General features: G+C 34.8%; 1 protein-coding gene across 2 annotated transcripts in view; it reads right to left on the bottom strand.

Annotated features, from left to right (window-relative positions):
• The window catches only part of ASH1L (ASH1 like histone lysine methyltransferase), a 216688-nt gene that overhangs the window by 45840 nt on the left and 154679 nt on the right, over positions 1 to 16169 (bottom strand). For both annotated transcript variants that reach the window (XM_051993845.1, XM_051993846.1), the window contains 5 exons: positions 14389 to 14462; positions 12454 to 12499; positions 12162 to 12270; positions 6119 to 6325; positions 5819 to 5965 (listed from right to left, as the gene is read on the bottom strand). In XM_051993845.1, coding sequence (XP_051849805.1) covers positions 5819 to 5965; positions 6119 to 6325; positions 12162 to 12270; positions 12454 to 12499; positions 14389 to 14462 — 583 coding nt within the window. The remainder of the gene's footprint in view (positions 1 to 5818; positions 5966 to 6118; positions 6326 to 12161; positions 12271 to 12453; positions 12500 to 14388; positions 14463 to 16169) is intronic.

Below are 16169 nucleotides of genomic sequence, written 5' to 3'. Positions count from 1 at the left end.
TTTTGAGAGTCCAAAATGAAAACTACTGAGAGCATCAGAAAGAATCCAAAGCTACCAGGTCAAAGAAAAAATGATGCAAGCTGTCAGAAAGAGAGAATTCATATACCAAGGAGCCACAGACAGGGTCATACACGATTTAGCAACCAACACTATAAATGAGGAGAGTGTTTGAAATATATTTCAGAAGACAAAGCATATGCGCTTACAGACAAAAATAATTTACTCACAAAAATGAGTATAATGCACAGATGCAAAGACCAGAGTTGAAGTTCAAACTCAGGAGTTAAAAAAAAAAAAGCTAAACATATGAACAATAATAATTGATTAGACAAATATAAATTACTAGCTCAATTATCTTCAGGGGTCATAGAAGGAGTCTATTCAGACAAGAATTGAGAATAATTCTGTTTTATCTTAATGACCTTGAGAAAAGCACAGAAAGAGGTGGGGAAAGGGAAGGGAAAATCAACTCATGCAAGAGCATACAAGCAGTTTTCTATATAAACAAGAAGATATGGAAACAGTTTCACACGAACTCTCAGATGAACTGATTAAAGAAAAGAAGACTTATACACACATTTAGGTACAGAAATATATTTCATTCATTAGGAAAACAGTAGGGAAACGGAAGGAGGAGAATGGAATTATAGGAAAGGTAGGCAAAGAGGATTAGTGATAAGCAAAACAAAGGATGTACAAAAATATTAATAGTACTTTTGAAATGAGAATGTCATTAATTAAGGAATGAAAGAATTTGTGGTATATGTGAGAAACATGGGGAAACTGAATACAATGAGAACAAATTATTTGATAATAGCAAAATTATAATGTTAAACAACTATGAAATAATTAAGAACTCTTTAATCAGTACAACAACCAACCAGAATTGCAGAGACCTAATAATGAAACATACTACCCCATTTACTCATAGACCTGTGAAGAATGTAAAAATGCAGAATGAAACAAAAATTTTTTAGACATGAACAATGTGGGAAGTTTTGACTGACATTAAAAATTTGAAATCAGATTTCTTTTTCTTTTTTTGCTGAGGCAATTGGGGTTAAGTGACTTGTCCAGGGTCACACAGCTAAGAAAGTGTTAAATGTCTGAAATCAGATTTGAACTCAGGTCCTCCTAATTTCAGAGTTGGTGCTCTATCCACTGCAGCAATTAGCTGCCTCTTTTCTTTAGTTTTCAAGGAGGAACCAAGTGAGCATGAGGAAAAAGGCAAATTTATACTAATTTTAAAAAATGAAAGCATCATTTGAAAATATTTGGAAAAAGCAAATGGTGATACCAAATATGATATGGCCTCATCAAGAGCAGACCAGGAAACCATAGCCTCATTTCTTTCTCCTCTGGACAGGGTTATTAGACAGTTTATATCAAAGAAACATTGTATATAATTTATGTTTGTTTTAAGTAAAGTAGTTGAAAAGTATCTCATGTTATTCTTTTTTGTTGCTTATTTTGCATTTTCCTTTTCATTCTGTTTTACTTTATTTTTAAAAATGTATTTATTTAAAATACAGAATAGAAAAAGAAAAAAATCATCATGTGCACAGCAGAACATGAAAGGATTAAAAATGTTACAATACTTTTTCATTCAAAATAACATATATAATAGAATACAATATAGTCAGAATTGTCTTGTCTCCTTGTAGGTTCTTTTGTTTTCTGCTGTGCATGTTTTACCTCCCCCCCCCCCATTTCTTCTCTTCCCCTTCTCCCTAACAGATTACAGATAACACATCTTTATGTACACACACACATCCATAATCATATATGTATATACACATATACATTTATGTGAGACTGTATTATGCTTATTTGTCCTTTTTCTCTGAAGATAGATAACATGATGCAACTTGCCTTCCTAGTACTTAATCTCCACCCTCCAACAAGGATCTCTTACTTTTCCTCTCCCTCTATTCTTTATTCTGTTTCCATTAATCTACACACTTTTCTATACCCCAATTTATCCTATTTCATCCCCTTATTTCTTTATAAATTTAGTTTTATATCCTTCTAGATGTTTGTGTGTGTGTGTGTGTGTGTGTGTGTGTAGTTCCTGCTTTAATCCATTCCTGATATCAGAGTAGGATTTCAGAACTACCCATCCTCTTCCCCATCTAATTTCTTCTATATATACAGTTTTGCTTTTTAGAATTGTATCATACTCAACTGTACCCCAATTTGAACTACCTACTTATGACAATCTCAGACATATAGTTTAAATTTAAAAACATAAACATATATGTGTGTGTATATATATAAATAAACATAAATAATTTGCCTTTATTGAGTCCATTAAAATTAATTTTTGACGTTTACCTGTATTATTCTTGGCTCTTATATGTAAAATTGTCTATTAAGTTCAGATTTTTTGGGCAACAAAATCCTGAAAATCTGGGAATTTATTGAATGTCCATTTCCCCCCCATTCAGAGTAAAGCTTAATTTTGTTGGATACTGTATTTTTGACTGTATTTCTAATTCTTTTGATCTGCAATACAGAGTATTCCAAGACCTATGGTCTTTTAGTGAACATGCTAAGAGGTCTTGTGTAATTCTAATTATGATTTCAGCATACTTGAATTTTTTTAAATTGTTGTTGCTTGTAAATTTTTTCTTTGATCTGGAGGTTTTGAAATTTAGCAATGATGTCCCTGTAGGTTTTCCTCATAGGATCTCCTTCAGGGGGGTGATTGGTAAACTTTGGGATAATTTTCTTTAATTATTTCTTGTATTATTGTATCAAGATTCTTTTTTCAGTTATAGCTTTCAAATAGTCCAATTATTCTTGTTTTCTCTTTTTGATTTGTTCTTCAAATTTGCTGTTTTTCTTATGAGATGTTTCCTATTCTCTTCTATTTTTTCTTTTGTCATTTCTTGGATTCTTCAGTGGTTTCCCCATGCCCAATTCTAATTTTCAGAGTCATTTTCTTCCTTAAGATTCCAGCTCTCCTTTTCTAGCTGGTTGAAATTCCTTTCATGATCTTCTCTCTGTGTCTCTGTCTCTGATAAGGACTAATAACCCTTGTTAGGGTAATAACCTCTAGTCTGGGGTACAATGGATGGTGTCATTGGCCTCAGGTTCTCCTACAATTCCCCACCAATTGGAAAACCAAGAACTCCATTCTTTTATAAGTGCCTCCAGCCTAAAGCATTTCTGCTCCATTGCTTCTATACTCACAGGATGTGTGCTGTTTTCCTTGTAGCCCAAGGCTACATCTCAGCCACACAGCTGGGCCTGGCACTCCTTACCAATAGAAGTTCCATCAATCTTCCCAGACTCAGACACCCAACTCCCCACACTGTCTGGGAAGTGAAGTAGTTTGGGGCTGAGGCTACTTCAACCCTGCTAATAACATCAGGACTTGTCACTTGTTGTTTCAGAGGAAATAGCTTGGAGGTATTTTACCCTTCACAGGGGCCAAACCTCCATTCAAATTTTTTCTGATAGTTCCAAGACTGCTTTGCCCCAACTCATATTTTTTTTTTAAAAATTGCTCTATGTTTGCTCTGAGGCATAGTTTTGACTTATTTGTAGGAGGAAATCTGAAAAGCTTGAAATGTTCTGACCTTCTCTGCCATCTTCCCAGAATCCTTTTCTCTATACTAATTTTGTAGAAAAAGATGAAGAGATGTACAGTAGAGGAAAAAATGAATTTAGAATTAATTGAATGGAAGAGACCTAACTAGTAGCTACTGATGGATTAAGGTCAACACTTGAGGTCTCTGAGTAAATCCTCCAGGGATATGTGTTTGTATTGGTATTGTTTAACAATTTAATTAATAACGTAAAGAAGTAGAGGGAATGCTTGATGAATTTGTAAATTATATAAAACTAGAAAGAATAATCATTACATGAGATGAAACTTAGGGTTGGAAAAGATATAAACAGGCTAGATTATTGGCCAAAATCAGTAACAGGACATTTTTATGGCAAAAATCATATTTTAGTTAAAAGCAACTCAAGATCAGAAGGACAATATAGAGGAAATAGGACCATGAAAAAGATTTGAAGATTTTAGTGTCCTGACAATTCCCTGTGTCAAAAATGTGATCAGCAATTCTGATGAACGTGGCTCTCTTCAACAATGAATTGATTCAGACCAGTTCCAATTGTTCAGTAATGAAGAAAACCATCTACACCCAAGGAGAAGACTGGGAACTGAGTAGTGAAGGGTGTGCTATGGACATAGCATTTTCACTCATTCTGTTGTTGCTTGCATTTTTGTTTTCCTTCTCATTTATTTTTTTTTCTAGATCCGATTTTTCTCGTGCAGCAAGATAACTGTATGGATATATATATACAGATATTGGATTTACTATATATTTTAACATGTATTAGAATACCTGCCATCTAGGGAAGGGGGTGAGGGGGAAGGAGGGGAAAATTTGGAACAAAAGGTTTTGCAAGGGTCAGTGTTGAAAAATTACCCATGCTTATGTTTTGCAAATAAAAAGCTATTATTAAAAAAAAAGTGTGATCAGGAAGCCATTATCAACAGGCAAAGTGATCAGGTATAGGCAGATGATAGTTTTATAGTTGCATTTGCTCTAGTCACTTCTGGAATACTTTGTTCAGTTTCTGGAACCAAATTTTAGTAAATATATTTATAAATTGCAAAGCATCCACAGGAGTATTAACATGATAGGTAAGTACCTCAGTATGGCAGAAGTATCTAAGTCTTTAAAAGGTAGTCATGTGGGAGAGGTGGGACAGAGGTAAAACTTCTTCTGTTTAGGACCAGAGGATGGAACTAGTAGGCATGTAGGAAAGATTATCAAAAATCAAATTAAGGGGGCAGCTAGATGGCATAGTGGTTAGATTACTGGCCCTAAAGTCAGGAGGACCTGGTCTCAGACACTTAACCCTTACTAGCTGTGTGACCCTGGGCAAGTCACTTAATCCCAATTGCCTCAAACAACAAGAAAAACCCCAAAACACTTTAAGAGTACATTTAGGCTTTATATAAGGAGAAATTTCAAAACAATTAGAGCTACTCAAAGCATTATGTGTTACTCTGAAAGGTAATTAAGTCCTTCCTCACTTAGTTTAGTCATTTTATAGTCATGTTCAACTCTTTGTAACTCATTACGGGTCTTCTTAGCAAAGATACTGGAGTGGTTTGTCATTTCCTTCTCCAGCTCATTTTATGGATAAGGAAACTGAGTTCAGAGTCACATAGTAAGTGTTTGTCTGAAGTCAAATTTGAACTCACATCTTTTTGACTCTAAGCCCAAAACATCCACTGTGCCACTCAGTTGCCCTTCCTCTCTCACTAGAGGTATTCAAAGAAAGACTGGATGACCACATCAGGTATATAGAAAGAATACCACTTATAATTCTGAATTCCTATGGTTATCAATTTTTGGGACTGCAAGGAATGAGTTCCATGCTTTTCTTGAATCTTTTTTAGTGCCAAATGCAGAACTAGGCAAGTAATATGTATTTGATAAATACTTGACATATGAAATTATTAAATGCTAAACAGATTCTTTACCCCAAAAACCCTGAAGTTAACCATCAATCTAAAATGCTTTTTGTGGAATAGGCTATGGAAAAGGACTACTTAACTAGCGAGAGCAAGGGAACCTACCTAATTTGCTTTGTGTAGAGTTGTCCATCCTTAATTTCTAAATCTAGAAGAATATAATTACTGCCAATTTGCAGTTTGCATTGGTGGCTAGAGTTTCCACACTAGAAAAATCAAGAGTCCCTAAAGTATTAATGATATGCAGATAGTTTCCTGGCGATACAAGGTACCATTTGATTCCCTGTACTTCTGGCTCCACCTTCCCTCTCTTACCATTTCTGCATTTCACAATTTGGGTTACAGCTGTGGTTGATGAACCGGGCCTCATTGCCCATTCGGTAGCTGTCAATCACCATTCCACTGTCCAGATTTAGGCAGTAATGGTCACTGTGATTATGGTACTGTTCAATCATTCGGTTTCTGCAGAGGAAGAGGAATGCGTGAAGACTAAGTTAGCTAAGAGTTTAAAATAAAAGTGTTTTGTTTTGTCTTTATATGTAACATTTGTAACAATGTGTGGCAAAAAGTATTTTGTCTTAATATATAACATTTTTCTGACTTGATTTACTGTACCTGAACTCCTGCTCACTGACAACTTCTCCCAAGTATTCAATAATGAACTGGCCAGCTTTCAAAGGTTCTTTGGTCCGGATCCCCCAGCCCTTTTCCTCAGCTCGGAACCGCTCAAGACACTGTACCCACTCGTGCCTTTGTATCCTCTGATTGCAGCATTGCTCTCCACAGGGGCAGGTATTGGGGGAACACTCAGCAAAGATCATTCTAAGGAGAAAAAAGAGTTAGAGGTCAAATCACAACTTTCACAAGATCTACTGGGTGTCCAACAAGGATAAATGATTAGAAAATGAGATAAATTGCTCATTCAGTGAGAATTAATTTTAACACACAGAAAATCTGAAAAGTAAACAGTATCTGTGAACTGCTGGAAGGTCTCTCGTTCAATGGATCAGTCTCTATTAAGGATTTATGGTAAGGCAATAACCAGAATCGCAGAGGGTGAATGAAGTACAGCCAGGTTGTATATTTTGGGAAGAATTCCAACACTGATGAGATTCCAAATCTGCTGAGGTATGGAAATTCTGTTATAAGGCTCTTAGCCAAGATGACTATCTGGATAGAGGCCCAGAGGCATACATCTAAATCTAGCAAAAATCTAAAAATGGTACCATGTCAAAAATAATCAAGAAAAGTCACTAAAGTGACTTTTTCCACCCCAGAACTTAAAAAAAAAAAAAAAAAGAAAGAAAATTAGTCTGAAGCTTACACGTTTTGCCTTTTGCCTATACTAAGACTTAGAGAAACAAGCCAGTAACTTCCCAGTGTACCAGAGACTGACTAAAGCCACATGTAATTTATAAGGTTCTATATTCCTCAGTAGAATGCCCCAAGAAAGCTGGAAAGACTGAGTTTTAACAACCAGTGTGTTGTGGCTGTATTCAAGGTAGCATTCAGATAAGGGAAACCCCAGACCTACAGTCTCTGAAGGTTCCTAGCTCTCAATTGTGAGATCTCACTGAAGGCTCTGAAAATCTAGAGCTTGAAACCTTAAAGCCTGGGGAGGACTAACTTCTTCAGAGAACACATGCTGACCCTCAGAGAGGGTGGCTAGCATGGCCAAAAGGGTTGGACTTTAAGATCAAGCTACATCGAGGGTCAATGTTGGAAAAATTATCCATGCATATGTTTTGTAAATAAAAAAGCTTTAAAAGGAAAAAAGAAAAGAAGAAAAAAAAAGATCAAGCTCCATAAAAACTGTAGAAATAACTGGCAGATTTCTCATGGAGAAAACTTGGGGAAGACTTGACAACTAACTTCAAGTATTTGAAGAGTTGTCATTTTAAAAAATTAATTTCTTTTTGGTCACAGAAGACAGAACTAGGGAAGTTGAAAATAACTAAGTAAATTTAGGCTCAATAGAAAGAAAAACTTTCTTTTTTATTCATTCATTCATTTATTTATTAATAGCATTTTATTTACAAGTTATATGCATGGATAATTTTACAGCATTGACAATTGCCAAACCTTTTGTTTCAATTTTTCCCCTCCTTCCACCCATCCCCTCCCCTAGATGGCAGGATGACCAGTAGATGTTAAAGATATTAAAGTATAAATTAAATACACAATAAATATACATGACCAAACTGTTATTTTGCTGTACAAAATGAATCAGACTCTGAGATACTGTACAATTAGCCTGTGAAGGAAATCCAAAATGCCGACAGGCAAAAATATAGGGATTGGGAATTCAATGTAATGGTTCTTAGTTATCTCCCAGAGTTCTTTTGCTGGGTGTAGCTGGTTCAGTTCATTACTGCTCCATTGGAACTGATTTGGTTCATCTCATTGATGAAGATGGCCAGGTCCATCAGAATTATCATATAGTATTGTTGTTGAAGTATATAATGATCTCCTGGCTCTGCTCATTTCACTCAGAATCACTTCATGTAAGTCTCTCCAGGCCTTTCTGAAATCATCCTGTTGGTCATTTCTTACCAAACAATAATATTCCATAACATTCATATACCACAATTTATTCAGCCATTCTCCAATTGATGGGCATCTACTCAGTTTCCAGCTTCTGGCCACTACAAAGAGACCTGCCACAAACATTTGTGCACATACAGGCCCCTTTCCCTTCTTTATGATCTTTTTGGGATATAAGCCCAGTAGTAACACTGCTGGATCAAAGGGTAGAAAGAAAAACTTTCTAATAAATAGGGATACCTTAAAATGGAACAGGTCACTTAGGAGATATTAGGTATCCCCATCAATGAAAATTTGTCTGGATGACTATTTCTCAAGTATATTGAAAAGAGGATTCTTGTTTAAGTATAGGTAATTATAATGGTCTTTGAGTTGCTGTGACAGTAAGAAAATGAAACCAGAACAAAGAGAACAGACTTGGGAATGGACAGGCAGGAAGGTACTAGAGGTCAGAGTACAATATTCTTTAATATCTTCTTTACTGTTCTAGTTAGGTTGGTCTATTAGTTAGGTATGGCCCACAATCTTGCCATAGACATCACGTCTTCCCTCATTTTATTCTCCTTGTTTGAAGTCTTCTCATTCAAATCCTACTAAAATTATTTCTTTAAGGTCAACCTATTTCATAAAGCAACCTCTGATTACTCCATTATTTTTTTAAAAATTCATTTAACAAATATTTATTAAAGAAAGTGAAAAAAGTATGCTTCAATCCACATTGAGAGTTCATCATTTCTCTCTGAAGGTGAAAAGCATTTTTCATCAGAATCAAGAGATCAAAGCAGTTAAGTCTTTCAGAGCAGATTATCATTACAACATTGCTATTACAATGTTTTCCTGGTTCCACTCACTTGACAGTAGTTCATATAGGTATTGTATAAGTATTCTTCTGAAATCATCCCCTTCATCATTTCTTATAGCACAATAGTATTCCATCATAACCATACACAACAACTTTTTCAGTCATTCCTCAATTTCCAATTCTTTGCTATCACAAAAAATTGCTGTCAAAATTATTTTTGTACATAAAGATCCTATCTCCTTTTCTTTGATCCTTTTGGGATACAAACCTAGTAGTGGCATTGTTAGGACAAAGGATATTCAGTTTTATGGCTCCTTTGACATAATTCCAAATTTTTCTCTGAAATGGATGGACTAGTGCACAAATCTATCAAAGGTATATTAGTTTTATCAATTTTCACATACTCTCTTTAGAATTTGTCATTTATGATAGGCATGAAGTGATACCTCAGAGTTGTTTAAATTTGCATTTCTCTAATCAACAGTGATTTGGAGTAATTTATGAGTACTGATAATTTTGATTTCTTCTTCTAAAAACTGCCTATTCATATCTTTGACTATTTACCAAATGGGGAATGGTTCTTTTATTTTATAAATTAGGCTCAGTTACTTATATATTTGCGAAATGTGATTACTCTATTTCCATAGAACTCACTCTGAACCATACCACTTAGTTATAACTTATGCTGTTCTCATTATTATAGGATCAAAAGAGTCAGAACATTGAGAACAAAGTTTCTTAATAGCTTGCTGATTAACCAAATACTGTTACTAAAGACCATATTACTTGTCTATTGAAAAGAGTTCCTCCATAAGATAGTTTATCTCTCAGACTTGTGGAGGAGAAAGAAATTTGTGGCCAAAGATGAACTAGAGACCATTACTGATCACAAAATAGAAAATTTTGATTACATCAAATTAAAAAGCCTTTGTACAAATAAAACTAATGCAAACAAGATTAGAAGGGAAGCAACAAACTGGGAAAACATCTTGACAGTTAAAGGTTCTGATAAAGGTCTCATTTCCAAAATATATAGAGAACTGACTCAAATTTATAAGAAATCAAGCCATTCTCCAACTGATAAATGGTCAAAGGATATGAACAGACAATTTTCAGAGGATGAAATTGAAACTATTACCACTCATATGAAAGAGTGTTCCAAATCATTATTGATCAGAGAAATGCAAATTAAGACAACTCTGAGATATCACTACACACCTGTCAGATTGGCTAAGATGACAGGAAAAAATAATGATGAATGTTGGAGGGGATGCGGGAAAACTGGGACACTGATGCATTGTTGGTGGAGTTGTGAACGAATCCAACCATTCTGGAGAGCAATCTGGAATTATGCCCAAAAAGTTATCAAACTGAGCATACCCTTTGATCCAGCAGTGCTACTATTGGGCTTATATCCCAAAGAAATACTAAAGAAGGGAAAGGGACCTGCATGTGCCAAAATGTTTGTAGCAGCCCTATTTGTAGTGGTTAGAAACTGGAAAATGAATGGATGCCCATCAATTGGAGAATGGCTGGGTAAATTGTGGTATATGAATGTTATGGAATATTATTGTTCTGTAAGAAATGACCAGCAGGATGAATACAGAGAGGACTGGCGAGACTTACATGAACTGATGCTAAGTGAAATGAGCAGAACCAGGAGATCATTATACACTTCGACAACGATATTGTATGAGGACATATTTTGATGGAAGTGGATTTCTTTGACAAAGAGACCTAACTAAGTTTCAATTGATAAATGACAGACATAAGCAGCTACACCCAAAGAACGAACACTGGGAAACGAATGTGAACTATTTGCATTTTAGTTTTTCTTCCCGGGTTATTTATACCTTCTGAATCCAATTCTCCCTATGCAACAAGAGAACTGTTCGGTTCTGCAAACATATATTGTATCTAGGATATACTGCAACATATCCAACATATAAAGGACTGCTTGCCATCTAGGGGAGGGAGTGGAGGGAGGGAGGGGGAAAAAAAATCGGAAAAGAAACGAGTCCAAGGAATAATTTTGTCAATATAAAGTAATCATTAAATAAAAAATAAAAATTAAAAAAAAATCTGTTGAATTAACTTAAATTGGATATCATTTTTTTATCCCCCTACTACACTCCTTACTATTGTGCATCCACACATAATTTTCAAAGTGATTTTCCTAAAGTAAAGGTGAGACCATACCATCTCCCTACTCAATAAACTCCAGTTATTCTGAATTAAAAAAAAAAAAAAAAGAAATGACCAGCAGGATGAATACAGAGAGGACTGGTGAGACTTACATGAACTGATGCTAAGTGAAATGAGCAGAACCAGATCATTATACACTTCAACAACGATATTGTATGAGGACATATTTTGATGGAAGTGGATTTCTTTGACAAAGAGACCTAACTGAGTTTCAACTGATAAATGATGGACAGAAGCAGCTACACCCAAAGAAAGAACACTGGGAAACGAATGTGAACTATCCTGCATTTTTGTTTTTCTTCTCAGGTTATTTATACCTTCTGAATCCAATTCTCCCTGTGCAACAAGAGAACTGTTTGGTTCTGCAAACATATATTGTATCTAGGATATACTGCAACATATCTAACATATATAGGACTGCTTGCCATCTAGGGGAGGGGGTGGAAGGAGGGAGGGGAAAAATCGGAACAGAAACGAGTGCAAGGGATAATGTTGTAAAAAAAAATTACCCTTGCATGGATTCTGTCAATATAAAGTAATTATTAAATAAAAATTAAAAAAAAGAAAAGAAAAGAAAAGAAAAGAGTTCCTCACAGAGTATAATGAGATGTTTCTTATTAAGAACTTTAAGATTAATTTATCAAGACTACTGCTTCCAAGCAGGACTAAACCACTTCAGACAAACAATAATTAATATAATTTTTAAAGATTGTGAATAATAGGAATTCCAAAATCTTTTTTTTCCCTAAAGTATTCATGTTGATAAGATTTTTGTATTCAACATGTCATGGATATTTACTATTTGTTATTCTAGCTAAGTTTGTAAGCCAATTTAACTTATTTCATTTATCTAACGGTATAATATGTTATGCATCTCATTTGGTTGTAGCAATATGGCTAATGATAGATGAGGATTTTCAGTGTGAGGAAGACTTGAGGCAAGTAATTTACTTTGGTAACCCTGCTTTCAGGGATAATGATAGCAATTACCTTTAGGGTAGATATAAGGCTCAAATGAGATGATGATGTAATGGAGTACTTTTCAAAAGTTTGTACACTATACAGATACTAGTTAAAATGAGATTTTAAAAATGAGATGAATATTACCTGTTGAGGCAGTCATCCATACAACCCTTCCTATCACCATCATCTGGTTTTTTACAGTTGCAGGTGGTAGCCTCATAGCCAGAAAGAGGTTTGACATCAACGTAGACATCTTGAGGAGGGAGGAAAGAAAAGTCTATGAGTCAGGATAAAATATAATTTTTCAACAGTAAAGCTATGTAAAATTAGGAGGGTGGGATGAGATGGAAGCAGAAAATAAAAGGGGACAGAAGTAGGTTAAGAACAAATGCAGACAAAAGTCATCAGAGTCCTTTGATAGTTACAAGTTACTCACTTGAACGGATTTTTTTGTATAGTGGGACATCTGGCTTTTTATATAGCTAGAAGAAGAAGAAAAAAAATGTCTTGATACAGCATTTAACTTCAAATGTCAGTCAGTAGCAACAATCACTACAAAGACAGGAAATTATCAGTAAACTCTGCTCATAAGAAAATATTTTAAAAGAATTTCTGTATAGAATATGCTTGAAGACAACTCTTGCTGAAGTTTTAACTTTGGATAGAGGGAACCTTCACTAGAAGAGAGGGAAAAAGAATTGGAATTACTAGGAGAAGCCAGAATTATATAAAGAACTGAGTGGCATTTTGTCTGATAGCCTTAACCAGAACCTCAAGAATAAAGAGATATCAATATTCTCTTTGCCATCAGGGTGTGAAGTGGGGTGGGGTGAGGAAAGAGGCATGCAGAAGACTTCTACTGGATTAGTTGGGTGGTCTGGGTGCATAGGATTGTAGTAGATGACTATAGGTATTCAGGCTCAGAATTGGAAGAAAGGTAATTTTCCTTTTCTAATTAAGGCAATTAAATCAATGAATTAGTGCATGAAAGGCCTGAAAAGGGAGCCCCCACATTTAAATATTTATCAATGCAAACAAGAATGTACTATAGAAGTGAGGCTATCTGGTAACATTAAGCTGTAGAACAGTTGGTATCAAACTCAAATAGAAACAGATCCCTGTGGGCATCTCGTTGACTTAGAAAGCCACAAATGAATATTATCTATGTGGGTATTTTTTATTTATTTTGTTAAACATTTTCCAATTATATCTTCGTCTGGTTCAAACATACTCAGGAGTTTTGCTGCCAATACCTCTACTGTAGAGGATAATATATATATATATAAAACAGCTTCTTAGCCCAAGTTGGTAGGATTAGCTTTTAGAACTGTCATTTCAATTGCATGGGGAACTTCCTAAAAGTAAAGAGTCTTAAGAGAGCTGTCTAGAACACTGAGAGGTTAAATGATTTGTCCAGTATCACAGCTAGTGTGTGCCAGAGGCAGAATTTGAATCCTGGTCTTCCAGACTTTGAGACCAGCTCTCTATCCATTGTAACAACTCTCAAGTTAGAAATGAATATTTATTAATTTGCTGAGAATAAGCCCAATATCATTTCTCAGTGGATATATTAAAATACTGATTTTCCTTCAGAATTAAATGGCCTTTCAGTTGATTATAATCTAACATAATTATCTTCCCAGAATCAAAAAAAAGTTGCTAAATAACACAGAGGGAAAAGTCAACAGCCTTTACCCTTTTAAAATTAAACTTTAATGGGATTTTGGTAAAGGCTGGGAATATATCCAGTTTATTTGCATGGTTAGTCCTGTTACCTCATAGTTATTTCTCATTGTGAGGCCGAGGGTCCAGGGCTGAAGCCTAATGCAAAATCAGTGGTGAAAACTTTCCAATTAGAGAAGGAAGAAAAGAAAAAAGATCTTCCTATTTTTAGTTTCTCACGCATTTAAAGCCCCTCCTCCCCCAATTTAAATGTTAAATAATTTCTTTGCTTTCCTTAGTAGAATAATCTTAATTTACAAGTGAATAATAAATTCCACACTACTGGTAGAAAGCCAACAAAAATAAGACCTAAAATTTCTTCATCCTGTTGGCAGTACATCTGAATTCTCCAGAGACTTGCCTCACAGAGGATCTTTGCAGAACATTTTGCTACCAAAATAAAAGTCTATAAGTTGTACAAGAGAAGGGTCAATTTGGGAATCTAGGGCCTATTATCATTTCTGAGTACAGGTCAAAGGCAAGTAGGCCAAATCAAAAAATAAGTGAAATTTCCTTCAGTCTCTAACCTTCACAGGGACTTTTCTCAATATTTGCTAAAATGCCAACATAACAAATAGATAAGGGACAAAGGTTTTAATTTTTCTTTTTCTACATGAGAATAACATCCAAAGAATCATGTTCTTTGTACCTGATTGTGTTTCCATTGCCAGAGGATGTCATAGGGAAGCTGAAAGTCAATTCTCTTTTGTCTCAGATACTTTCCTGAAACATAAGCATCGTGAAGTTTAACATTTAGGTAACAGTCATACAATAATCATAAAGTTCAATCTAGAATGGATGAAAAAGGAGAAAGCTTTCAATTATACATACATATACACATAATACCAATGCAAAACCCATTTATAATAAGAAAATACTTTACTCTTAAGCAAATGAGGTATGATAAATTAATTTTAGAGGGAATTCTCAGGTTAAAGGGCTGGCATCTTTTCTGCATTGTCTGGGAAACTGCTGATAAAACATTATATGTCCTTCTAGCTTTAAAGTCAGCTCTTTATTATACCCCATTACTTCTCTAATGTATTCAAAGTCAAATAAAAAGAATTTTTGTATTATCAACCTTTTTTAATTATGTCAATTACTTCCCTTAATTACTCTGTATAACTGGCAAGTGACTCTATAAGAAGGATTCTGAAAAACTTTCTACATTTGAAACTCCAAGATTCAGGTTAGTTGTTGCTTTCTCCCAAAAGAATCACAACTGTCTAAAGGTGATATTTCAACAGCACAAGTAGCCAAGAGAAAACAGTAAAAGGACGGCTATACCTTGCAGAGGAATAGAATTCATTCTTCCAGAACATCAAACTTAACCATTTTAAAACTAAATCTTAAATTAACATATAAGATTCTGACCATTTCAGTTGAGATTCCAGAGTTATTTTCCTCAAGAAACACAAGAAATAAGCCTTTGGATATTCTAAAATAATACTATTTTTCTGGGGAAAACATCCATGCCCAGTTCTGCAGTAGACCATTATTCTGCGTTCTCAGTCTGACATTCTGAATTTTAATTAGAAGGAAAGTGCAACAGGCTGCCACAGTTGTATCTGGCAGGTTAATGAATTTTCTATAGTCTTTTGCATTCCTCTTCTATATGTTTGAGGGTGGATTAGGGAAGGGATGATGATGGGTTCGTTCATCTTTACTTTCTTCTTTTAGTTTGTGAAAATGAAGTTAACTGATTTGTTTACAAAAGGTTGGAAGCATTTGGAGTGTACTACTTGATCATAGTTGGAGAGTTATCCTGGTTCAGTGATGCAATGAATAGAGTGCAGGACCTGGAGCCAGAAAGACTGAGTTCAAATCTGGCCTCACACACATACTAGCTGTGTAACTTTGGGCAAATCACTTAACCTCTGTCCACTTCAGTTTCTTCAATCATGATATAACAGTACCTACCTCCCAGGATTGTTATAAGGATTAATTAAGATTATCTTTGCAAAGTACTTAGCACACAGGAGACATTAATAATAAATATTTGCTCTATCTGCCTTCCTTCAATAGGAGAAAGAAAGATGGCTTTCGAATTTCATGTCTTCTACTCACTATTTTTGTTTCCTTGAGCAATTTACATCTATCTGGGCCTTAGTTCTTCATCTGTAAAATGAGAGGATTAAAAAAAAAAAACAGCTTCTACAGTCTCATTCAGCTCTTGTTTTAAAATTCTAGGACAGTCCAGGAAAATTATTCTTATTTATACAGCTCTTGTCTAAAGGAATAAAAGTTTATTTTCAGTCCCAGAACTAGATAAAAAGAAAAATCACTTAACTTGTCTTGATATTTTTCAGAGGAATTAGGAATATGTTTTGAGATACACATAATGTAGTAAAGTGGTTACTTAGCCAGTAGTAGAGAACGTTTTCTGTTTCATCCTATCCCCAACCCCAACTGAAAGCATTAAAATAAACT

This window comes from Antechinus flavipes, chromosome 4 (genome assembly GCF_016432865.1).
Source record: "Antechinus flavipes isolate AdamAnt ecotype Samford, QLD, Australia chromosome 4, AdamAnt_v2, whole genome shotgun sequence".
Lineage (NCBI taxonomy): Eukaryota > Metazoa > Chordata > Mammalia > Dasyuromorphia > Dasyuridae > Antechinus > Antechinus flavipes.
The sequence above is the reverse complement of the archived record's forward strand: the minus strand, read 5'-3'. Positions and strand labels throughout refer to the sequence as shown.